General features: G+C 39.5%; 1 protein-coding gene across 1 annotated transcript in view; it reads left to right on the plus strand.

Moving 5' to 3' along the window:
- The first annotated feature begins 11,615 nt into the window (after positions 1–11,615).
- Positions 11,616–12,489, plus strand: part of LOC111994680 (probable glutathione S-transferase) — a 4,454-nt gene continuing 3,580 nt past the window's right edge. The window contains exons 1-2 of the mRNA XM_065770457.1: positions 11,616–11,828; positions 11,967–12,218. Coding sequence (XP_065626529.1) covers positions 11,616–11,828; positions 11,967–12,218 — 465 coding nt within the window. The remainder of the gene's footprint in view (positions 11,829–11,966; positions 12,219–12,489) is intronic.

A 12,489-nucleotide genomic window follows, 5' to 3' on the forward strand; every position in this document is an offset into this window, starting at 1 on the left:
CTGAATTTGTAAAATGGATGGGGGTCCATGTAGAATACATATGTTGTGGGGTTTGCAACTAAAGAAACGCTCTTAATCTCTCAAACAAATCTCTCTTAATCTCACTATTACTATATGAATCAAAACAGAAAGAAAAACAGAGATAAAGAAATGGTTGAGAGAGAACTCAGATATTATTGATATCAAAAGAATACAATGCAGTAAGTACAAGTGAATAGATATTATATATATAGATACATCAGAGAAGAAAGGAAGGTGATGCCCAACGAAGTCTGGTATAACAAACTTGTAACGGCTTCACACGTACTGTAACAAACCCTTACACGTGCGTGGCTTCCTCAGGTCTTCAATAATTCTTACAAGGTAAAACGACACCGTTGGGTTTAATGAGAGACGGCACCGTTTCACTTTAGGCGTATTTTATATCTCATCATTTTACTGCACGACATCGTTTTGGAAGGTGAACTAGCCGTTGGAATAATTGCTTCTCCTCCTTCAGTGTTTGATTCTAAGCTTGCACTGTCATCCCCCCTCAAACGAATGGGGAACTTCCACATGAGTTTGGAAGTAAGCCAATTGAATCTGGGAGATGAAAGACCCTTAGTAAACAGATCAGCAAGCTAATCATGAGTGGAAATGAACTTAACCAGTAAGTCACGCCTGAGAACCTTTTCTCGAACAAAATGAAAATAAATCAACCTCAATGTGCTTTGTGCAAGCATGAAAGACAGGATTAGAGGCAATGGCCAAAGCACTGACATTATCACACCAAAGAAGAGGAGGTTGAGGAAGAACAATGCCAAAATCTCTGAGAAGCATTCGAAGCCAATACAACTTAGCTGCAGTAGAGGCCAAAGCACGATACTCAGCTTTTGTGGAGGAACGAGAGACAGTGCATTGCTTTTTAGCAGACCAAGTGATGGGGGAATTACCAAGAAACACCACCATACCAGTGATAGAACGTTTGTCCACTGGATCCCCAGCCCAATCTGCATCACTGTAAGTAGATAAGGAGATGGGGCCTGGAGTAAAAGCAATCCCAAAGTGAAGAGACCCTTGAAGATACCTCAAGATCTGTTTAGCAGCTTGAAGGTGATTTTAAGTGGGAGTGCTCATATGCTAACAAGCTTGTTGAACAGCAAAGGATAAGTCTGGTCTGGTGAAGGTGAGATACTGTAAAGCCCCAACAAGACTCCTATAGGATGTAGGGTCATTTAAAAGAGGGCTATCATGAGGAATAAGATGATGGTTAGGAGAGCATGGTGTTTTACAAGGCTTGCAATCAGTCATGTTAAATTTCTAAAGAAGATCAGTGGCATACTTGGACTGATGCACAAATAAACCAGTAGGGGTATAATCAATCTGCAACCCAAGAAAATAGTGAAGCAAGCCAAGATCCTTGAGGTCCAACTCCTTGCCTAACAACTTGATAATAGTAGACACAAATGAAGAATTATTACCAGTGATGATAATATCATCTACATAGAGCAACAAATACACAATGAAGGACTGATGCCTCAAGATAAACAAATTACCATCAGCAGCTAAAGCACAGAAACCCACATGAAGCAGCTGAGAGGTAAATCTGTCAAACCATGCCCGAGGAGCTTCCTTAAGACCATAAAGAGCTTTATGGAGAAGGCACGCATGTGTAGGAAAAATAGAATCAATATAACCTTGAGGTTGAGCCATGAATACCTTTTCCTTAAGAAAACCATGCAGAAAAGCATTGGAGACATCTAATTGCTTCAATTCCCAACCATGTTGCACAGCCAAAGCAATAAGAAGTCTAACTGTGGCAGGTTTGACAACTGGACTAAAAGTTTCATCATAATCCAATCCATATTGCTGGAGATAGCCCCTGGCCACTAATCTGGCTTTATATCTAGCAACTGACTCATCACTATGCCTTTTAAGCTTATAAACCCATTTGCAGGTCACAACATTCTTCTGTGGAGGAAGAGGAACCAAGGACCAAGTATTTTGCTTCTGTAAGGAAGTGAATTCAGCATCCATTGCAGCCACCCATTGAGGATGCTTGGAAGCAATGGCAAAGGAAGGAGGTTCAACAACAGTATAGTCACATTGGACCTGCATAACTTTAGGCTTATATATTCCATGCTTAGATCTTGTAACCATAGGATGGGCATTAGTGGTGGATGGACCAAGAGCAGTAGGAGCAAAATTGAAAGATGACATAGTAGGTAGGATAGGGTCTGGAATCACAGACAAGGAAGTAGACACTGAGGAAGGAGTTTCAATGGGAGCAGGAACAACTGGAATGGGAGAGGAAGAAGAAAGTAACGAGGGAAGCAAAGAAGTAACCAAGTCAGAGTCATATGAAGGAGAAGAAGTAGGAGTATCAATAGATTGAATAGAGGCAGAAGGAGCAGGATGAGACATCCAATCAGAAAAAGAAGTTGAGAAAGGAATATTAGGATTGGTAAGAGTAGGATTAGCAGCAAAGGGAAAAAGAGATTCATTAAACAAAACATGACAGGCTATATAGATTCTGTTAGTTGAAGGATCAAGGCAAATATACCCTTTAGACATAGGAGGGTAACCAAGAAGATGCATGGAGCAGACCTAGGTTGTAGCTTGTTTTTATTATAAGGTCTAAGGAAAGGGTAGCAAGCACACCCAAAGGATTTAAGAGCATGGACAGATGGGATTTTAGAAAATAACTTCTCCTAAGGAGATTGAAAGCTTAACACAGATGAAGGAAGCCTATTAATAAGAAAAATTGCAGCAGTGAAAGCATATGACCAGAAATTAATAGGCAGATGTGACTGATAAAGAAGAGCAAGACCTGTTTCTACAACATGTCTATGCTTTCTTTCTGACACTCCATTTTCTTCAAGAGTATGAGGATAGGAAGTTTGGTGGAGAATGCCATGAGTAGAACAGAATGAATGAAACTCAGCATTAATATACTCAGATCCATTGTCAGTTCTCAAAGTTTTGAGTTTAGAATTATGTTGAGTTTCAACCATGGACTTGAAGTGTTTAAACACAGGCAGAACCTCACTTTTAGATTTAAGAAGAAACATCCAAGTGAAACGAGTGTAATCATCAACAAAAAGTACATAGTAATTGTGGGGCCTATGAGCCTGATAGCCTCGGCCCATCATGAAACGAGCCCAAGGCCCAGGCCGAGGTGCATAGGCCATTTTTTTTGTTGTTAGGCTGAATTGGGGAAAGCCTCTTTTCCCAATCCACACCGAGGACCACCTCATCCTCGGCCTGACGAGGGGGATTTTAGGGAGAGACTGACCCCAAAGTAAGCTGTCATTCTCACATTTAATGCATTCAACTAACTCCCCCTGGCCGCATTAATGGGGAGGTAACCCCTTGGCAGGATAACGTTGATCAGAGTGAACCACTTGAGTACCGATAAGGCCTCTGATGGGACGGACGACCAGAGAAAAGGCCAATAGGTGATCAACAGGTGGAAGGAGGAGATAGGAAGATGAAAACTATAAAAGAAAAGCTAGTAAAGTAAGAATAGTGGGGGGAGGAAAAAAGAAAAAAGGAGAGAACCATCAGGCCTCCTCGGCCACAGGCCGAGGAGTATTCCCCCGTTTATAAAGAAACCCTTAGCATTTTTTATAGAAAAAGTTCATGCATGGTGATCGACGGCCAGCACCTAAACCTCTCAGCCCACTCTCTATAAATTTATTGTTTGGGTTTATTGGGCTGAAAACCCATCACTCAGGGTCAATCCAAATTGAGTCCCTACAGTAATTAAAACCAAGTAAGGAAATCATGGGAGAGGGACCCCAAACATCACTATGTACAAGTTCAAGAAATGAAGTGGAAACAATTGAAGTTTTATTTAAGTGAAGTTTGTGCATTTTAGCAATTATACAGGATTCACAGGAGGAACAAGCCTTAGCAATCATTGACAAAGTAAGAGATGAGAATACCGGTTTAAGAACAGAATACAAAACTCTAGAATGAGGGTGACCAAGTCTGTGATGCCAGAGCAGAATCTGGTGTGGTTTGATAGAAACACAAGTAGAAGACTTGAAGTGGTTCAATGATGAGGAAAAATTAGAGATGGATGGAATGGGATAGACCCCATCTTTACTCAACCCTGCATAGAGGATCTTCCCCGTGGGAAAATCCTGAATTAAGAACTTGTTGGCATCAAAGTAACAAAAAACATTATTTTGGAGACACAGTTTATGGACAGACAGAAGGTTAGAAGCAAGGTCAGGCACCCTTAGAATATTATCAAGCCTAAAATTATGAGTCAATGTTTGAAGCTTACCATTACCAATGTGAGTGACTGGAAGCTCCTGACCATTCCCAACAGTGACAGTTTCATTGCCTTGAATAAGTTGCTGATGGATAGATAGCTGTGACAGATTAGGAGTCACATGATCTGAGCAGCCTGTGTCAGTAAGCCAAGAATTGGAAGCCTGGACTTGACCAGCATTGGCCACCATTGAAGCAAGCTTAGTAGGAGCATGTCTTCCTTGATATGCAAAGTCCATATGATGGTAGCAATCAAGAGCTGAATGACCATTCTTTCCACATATCTGAAAAGTAAGCCTACTGGATTGACCTTGAGTTTGACCTTGATTCTGAGAAATCTTAGATTGATTAAAGGACTGAAATTGAGATGGAAAACCTTGATTGCCAAGACTAAAACTCTGAAACTGAGATATAGAACCAGAACCACCAAAATTGGAGTAATTTCCTCCACCAAAATAAGAATTCATTCCACCAAAGTGAGGGCCATGTCCACGAGCACCTCGTCCTCTCTGGTTGTAATTTCTTCCTTCTCTTCCCCGAGGAAGGCCTTGTGAGTGAAAGTTGGCAGCCATAGCCATAGAAATTTGATCAACACCATTAGATCTTTTCTTAATAATTCTCTCTTCAGCATTAAGTAATGCATTCATTCTTCCACAGACAACACATCACTCCTAGTTCTAATAGCAGAGCTAAAAGAATCATAGTTAGATGGAAGACCATCAAGAACAATGTGGAGAAGCTCTTCATCATCCACAAACACAGACACAGTAGCCAATCTATCACGAGCTTGCTTAATTTTTTGAAAATAACCATCAATAGATTCATTTCCTTTCTTAATAGCATTCAATTCATTACGAAGACTCATAACATGAGACCTTGAAATTGATGCAAATCTCTTCTCTAATACTCTCTAAACTCCTCTAGCAGACTTTTGCCCAACCGTGAGAGCAAGAACTGCAGGAGAAATTGTTGAATTCAAGAATGTGAACATTGCTTGTTCACGAATCACGATTCTTCCAAGCTATGAATGCTGGATTGATTTCAGTAGTAAAATTTTCAAATGAATCTTTGAGAAATCTATCTGGAGCAGTGATTGAGTCATCAAGAACATCAATCATTGAATAGGTATCAAGAATTACCTCGATTTGATGTTTCCACTCCACATAATTTCCATAATCCAGCTTCACAGTCATCATAGATGACATGTTTGATAATAACAGCAACAAAGAATTCACTGGCAAACCTGAAGAAGCCATAGCAGGCACAGCACTTGAAGAAGATGATGAAGAAGATGAACCAAACTGAGCAGAGGCCATTGATATGGATCAGTGCTCTGATACCATGAAGAAACACTCTTAATCTCTCAAACAAATCTCTCTTAATCTCACTATTACTATATAAATCAAAACAAAAAGAAAAACAGAGATAAAGAAATGGTTGAGAGAGAACTCAGATATTATTGATATCAAAAGAATACAATGCAGTAAGTGAATAGATATTATATATATAGATACATCAGAGAAGAAAGGAAGGTGATGCCCAACGAAGTCTGGTATAACAAACTTGTAACGGCTTCACACGTACTGTAACAAACCCTTACACGTGCGTGGCTTCCTCAGGTCTTCAATAATTCTTACAAGGTAAAACGACACCGTTGGGTTTAATGAGAGACGACACCATTTCACTTTAGGCGTATTTTATATCTCATCATTTTACTGCACGACATCGTTTTGGAAGGTGAACTAGCCGTTGGAATAATCGCTTCTCCTCCTTCAGTGTTTGATTCTAAGCTTGCACTGTCAGCAACAATAGAGAAGATTCCAGGGGTGTCAAACTCCGATGCCGAAGACAAAGAAGAAATTGTCGACCAACCCGTGGCATACATCCCCAAAAACCTTACCTCTCCTGCTTTGGATGGCTTCGAATCCAATACCGACTCTGGAAATGGAGCTCCAAACTCTGGAGATGGAGTTCTCGTCCTACCCTTTTGATGTCTCTACTCATGATAATGATGATTCTGACACCAATCTATATCCACCATCAAAGAAGACAAGAAATCTTGATTGAACTTCAAAGAAATATCCTTCCATCTTAAAAACAACCTTGATGCCAAAGTATGCCTCTTTAGTTACATTTTTGGGTGCTTTTTTTGTAACTCGCTTTTCTCTCTCTTTCTTTAAATTTAACATCTCATTCATAGGAGTAATAACAAAATTAAGCTGCTGGGCTTTGTAATTATTATTTATAAAAAACTTATTTATTTTCTTTATTTTAATGCAGGTTGCACTTGCTATTGAAGTAATTGGTAAGCCAAAGATCCCTTTTCACCTTGCAATTTCATTTTAATATATTATCATATTTATCTTTTATTGATTTGATTTTTCTGCTTTTGGTACATAATTTCTTCTTACAAGATTTTCCAAACTTCAATTTTACCAAATAATGAGTATGCTATTTGATTTTTTGAAATTGAAATTCAAGTCATGCACACAAGCTGTTTAGTGAAATGCTTCTTTAGGATATTGAACTTGTTTGCTTAGATGTTTCAAACCTATGCTACTCAATGAGCCAAATGTTAAGGTTTTATTGTTAATTTCTACAAAAAAATTTTGTTTGATTACTTCTGCTTTTCTTGTGGGCTTTAAATTTTTATATTGTTAATTGTTCTGAATAATCTATAATCTATAACATATATAAAACTGAAGACATTTGACTTTTGGTTGATCTCATAATATTGTGTTACATAAACTTTTGAGTTCTTACAATTTTACACCATTATTTTAATATATATATTTTTTGAATTTTTATTAAATTTTGAATATAAAGCATCTATTAAAATCTTATTACTTTATATTTTCAACAAATGGTAGTTCCACATACAAACACTATCATAATGAATAAATTCCTATTAATAATCTATTTATTACTAAAAGTTGAAGCATAGCATTTAATGCTGCTACTCTCATGTTGCGCCACATCAGCTGCCACATCATTTAAAAAAAAAATATATATATATATATATATAATTTGTCCTACAATTTTAAAATGATTTTTACAGTTTTCAGCCTTATAAATGCAGTCTACTACTTATATATTTACTTCCACTATCACCTTATAATAAATCAAGCCTATTACTTATTTATTTACTTTCACTATCACCATATAATGAATCTGTATAATTAATCTAGCCCACCTTTTATTTATTTAGTTCTACTATCAAGTCCAACCCAAAACTTTTTCAGTTCAGCTTTAGGGTTTTATGTGAGCCTTTTCAGCTTAAAGGTTTTTTTTTTTTTTTTTTTTTTTTTTTTTTTTTTTTTTTTTTTTTTAAACCAAACGTTGAAGCCTTTCAAGTTTTAGGTTTTATTTTTAATTGTTTTTAACATTTAATTTTTTAATATTTACATTTCTCCAACCTTTCTCTCTCCCTTACCATTTCATCTCCCCGCTACTTCTTCAATCTTTCTCTCTCCCTTACCTTTTCATCTCCCCACTACCCTTTACATTAATATCATTCTTCCTTTTTTCCTTCATCTTCCTTTATTTTTGTCTCTTCTTATCCACACCCTCTTACTATAAATTTGTCAATATCTCTTCTATTCTATGCATAGTTTTTCCTCACAAAAAAAATGGTACTCTCTCTCTCTCTCTCTAGATTTAGTTTTGTTTTTTAAATTGTTGTTGTTGTTTTTTATTTATTTTTTATTCTCTTTGATTGTTAAATTTTATCCTATTGCGATCTAAAGAATTAAGTATAGCATATAAAAATATAATATTATTTTATTACATAGCATGATTTGGATAATTTGGTATTTATTTTGTTACATAGCATGATTTTTTATAATGCTCAATTAGGATATTAAACTATGAGACTTTACTAATTTTTGTTTATTTTCTAATCCTTTGTGGTGGACAAAGTACTTTTAATAGTTGTATTAGAAGTACTCTATAATGCCATTCATTTAAAGAAAAGCAAAGGTTAGCCAAACGAAAATAATTTGATAGGTGACAAATTGCAAAAGTTAAAGTTTGTATATATACAATAATTGTTTATTTGATAATATATTTTGGGTGGCCGAAATTATAATTTCTACAAATAAAATAACCTTAATAGATTATCAAAAACAAAATTTTATCCTAATATTGGTTCAATTAATCATTGTTAGGTTTTATTTATTTTTTTTTAGTTTACATTTTTTTGGTGTTTTAGATTGTTCCTATGTTACATATATGATTGTTCCTATAATAAATAAAAATATAATTACGAAATGCATTACTCATTATTAGATTAGTTTAAATTTAAAAAAATAATAATAATAATAAAACCACCATAAAAATAATTATCATGCGTAACACGCGGGTCCGCGACTAGTTATTATAATTATCAAATTTCATATTTAAACAATAAATATAAAAGTTTAAAAGAGTCATGTAGGGACTCAGTTTGGATCGACCCTGAGTTTGGATGGGTTTTCAGCCCAACAAGCCCAAACAATAAATTTATAGAGAGTGGGTTAAAGATTTAGGCGTTGGCCGTCGTTCATCAAGCATGAACTCTCATTTATAAAAAGATACTTAGAGTTTCTTTATAACTGGGAGGATGCTCCTCGGCCCATGGCCGAGGAAGCCTTTTGCTTCTCTTTTTTTCCCCCCTTTTTACTTTACTTGCTTTCCTTATATAGTCTTCATCTTCCTATCTCCTTATTCCATCTGTTGATTATTCATTTGCTTCTCTTTTGGCCGTCCGTCCCATCAGAGGCCTTATCAGTACTCGAGTGGTCCACTCTGATCAACGTTGCCCTGCTAAATCCCCATTAATGCGGCCAGGGGGGTTAGGTGAATGCATTAAATGCGAGGGTGACAGCTTACTTTGGGTCTGGTCTTTCCCGAAAATCACCCTTGTCAGGCCGAGGATGAGGAGGTTCTCGGTGTGGATTGGGAAAAGAAGCTTTCCCCAATTTAGCCTTGAATAGTCAGTGTTCCTTGGCATGGGCCTTGGGCCTACTACCCGATGGGCCGAGGCTATCAGGCTCACGGGCCCCACAATAGCCCCTCAAAACCCTGCTGCACGTTCCCTCGGACGGGGATGAGGGTTTTGATACTTGCGGGCCCTCTAGACGAGTCGTCCCACTTCGGTTCGTGTTAATGCTGGCGGCTTTTTGACTGCCCGATGCGCGTTTTTAGCGTTTCAAGACTTAATGGGTGCCCACATTAAATTTTGACGGCACCACATTTCCCACTTTCAACAGTATGATCTCTTGCTTTTATGAACAAGCGGTTACATTTAGGGAACCTAAGGGGGAGTATAAGTACTTGTTTGAACCACCTGGTTTCATCATTTTCGCGCTTACAACCATTGATGCGTATGACTTAAGTCTAGTTCAACTTGCACTCTTCTTGAAGAGAATCGCCATACTTCTGTAAGTCTTCTTTTTCTAGCGACCCCAAATTTCCTTGATTTTACTCCTCCTTTTCTTCTTTTAGAACTTTTAGTCATCTTTGGGGAATGGGTAAGTTTAAGAAGTTGGTTGAGTTCGACGAGATGATGAACAAATTCATTGTCGACTATGGAATACCCAATAATGTGAGTTTGAAGTACTGTGGAGAAGGGGAGTGGTACCTTAAGAGGAGAGAGGGTGAAGTTGTGATCCCAATAGTCGCTTTTGTAGAAGGAGGGATGAGAATCCCTATGAGGCCAGTAACTCTCAATTACCTTAGGCATTTTCGCCTGGCTTCTACTCAGTATGCCGTGAATGTATTTAGGATATTAGGGTGTGTAGATACCCTGAATGAGAAAATAGGGCTGAGACTGACTCACCACGATGTGAACTAGTGTTACAACCTTCATCACCTGAGGGGTAAGACGTACTATATGAAGACAACGGACGATAGGGTTCGTCTTATCCAGTGTCTTCCTGATTCCAATAAGGGGTTAATCCAAGATTTCCTCATAGTGTCGGGAGAGTGGCACAATGGTTTTCATTGCCCAACAGTAGAGGGGGAGCCAGGTAGGATATCCGAAGTAAAAGACAATCTAGGTTTCAGTATTTTCAAGTTTTATAACTGTATATTTGATTTGGTTGATTAACCATAGGAGTTTCACTTTTCTTGTCACAGATCTGCACGCCTTTACACGTCATTTCCATCTGGTTAATAAAGCGGATTTGGAGACCGTTCTTAGGTCGGACCTTTTCCTAAATGAAACCGATAACCAGGTCAGAGCTGCTCATCACATCCTCGGATGCGACCCAGCTCAGAAATCATTCCCAGTCCCGAAGCACGTAATTAGAGCTCGTGACCCTCGGCTTACGCAGATCACCGTGGTGGAAGACGGTTTTGCATTTACGGAGGGGTCTTATATACCTGAAGGCATTCCGCTAGCAGGTCCCTCCTCATCCTAGCAAGTAACAGTGGCCGAGGAAGGACTATCTAAGAAGGCAAGGGAGGTGGTTGAACTGAGTTCTTCTGAGGACGAATATAGTGTATTCGACCTTGCTGATCAATCCGAGGATCCCTCCGGTGACCTAGGGGACCCTCACTTATCCAAAGCCGATCTCCGGTCCCTAAGAGTTGGTACTCCGACTGAGATGGGTTTAAAAAGACAGCTCCAAACCAATCTTCTTGACCTATTCGAAGGCGGTTCCAAGAGAGGTGTACCAGAAGAGTCACAGCCCCAGCCCCCAGCACCTCCGCCCCAGATTTTAACTGTACAAACCAGGTCGTCTTCTGCTCCCACAGTAACAGACCCTCGGACTGAGTCTCATGACCCGAAAAGGAAGAGACTTTCCAAGGGTAAGGAGCCAATGGATGGGACCAAATCCCATTCCCCACCCGAGGAGGGTAGGTTTCGCAGGCCTTCGAAGCAACTGAAACTCGGTGATCAACGAAAAAGTAAGAAGGCCATCCAGCAGTCCGAGGCTCAAGCCTGGCTGCCCGCTGCCATGCTCCATGATCAGCCACTGATGGATAACGTGTCGATGCGGGAATCTCAAGGAGCCGAGGGGGCTCTTGTAGCCAAGGCCCTGGAGAAATCTCTTCTTCTTCCCACTGACATGGCCGAGCTAAGAAATATGACTGGGGTAGAGGTTGTCTCCGACCTTAAGAAGTATCTAGGAATGGTGGGTCCTTTGGCACCTATTCACTTTATTCAAAGTTTGTCACTTAATATCTTCCTTTCTCTTTACGGAGTTACTTGTTTTTATTGGCAGGCTATCCAGGCCCTTTTCAGGTTAGGTGAGGAGGTCGATGACCATAGCAATGCCTTAGCGCAAGAGCGCGACAAGTTCTTGGAGGCTGCCAATACTCTCAAGAGATCTGAGGCCAACTTAAAAAAGGCGACCGAGGATCTGGAAGAGATGACGAGGGCCAAGGATACTGCTGTCTCCGACCTAGCTGTGGTCAGAAAGCAAGCTGAGGATCAAACTAATCGCTTGCAAGACGTTGAGGGTCAATTACAGACTGCCAAAGAGAACATTACCTATATGAAGGGCAAGTTGACCGCGGCAATCCATGAGAAAAGTGTTGCCGAGTATGCCAGAGACGAGGCTGTGAGAGCCAAAGATGAGGCAGTATTTGCAAAAATAGACGCTGAGCGCTCTGTAGAACAGGCAGAGGAGAATGCTTTCGCAGATGGGGTGGCTAAGACTGAAGCCACCCTTCGGGCTCAAGTTCCTGCAGTGTGCAGGCATTACTATTCTCAGACCTAGCATGAAGCCCTCAACCAAGCAGGGGTTGATGTCTCATTTGATCTTAGGAGGGAGAACAGGGTATATTACCCTATTGCCATTCGCGAGGTTGCACCTGCTGCTCCCGAGGAGGGGTCCTCATTACCAGCGGTTGAGAGTCACGATAAGACCGTCGACGATACACCGTTAACTGACCAACCATCCGAGGAGGTTGAGCCCCAGAGAGCGTTGGGGGAAGTTATACCCGAGGGTCAGGGAATACCACAAGACGTGGCAAGTCCTCCGGCGGACCTTTCGAGACCAAGCCCTTAGGCCTTGGCCAAAGCCTTTTGATTTACTTATTGACTTAATTTGCCTACTGAGTTAAGGAGACTAGTATACGACATAGGATAAATTTGTTTATTTTCTCTTTTATCTTCTCTTTTATCTCATTTTGTTTCTTGCCTCAGTGGCGTTGTAAGGGAGTTGTATACTTTCCGTTTGAACTGAATACTTAATACTTCGCTTCCAACTAATGATATTTTCTTTTGTTTGCTTTACTATT

Source organism: Quercus suber, unplaced genomic scaffold (assembly GCF_002906115.3).
Source record: "Quercus suber isolate HL8 unplaced genomic scaffold, Cork oak 2.0 scaffold_31, whole genome shotgun sequence".
NCBI classification, from domain to species: domain Eukaryota; kingdom Viridiplantae; phylum Streptophyta; class Magnoliopsida; order Fagales; family Fagaceae; genus Quercus; species Quercus suber.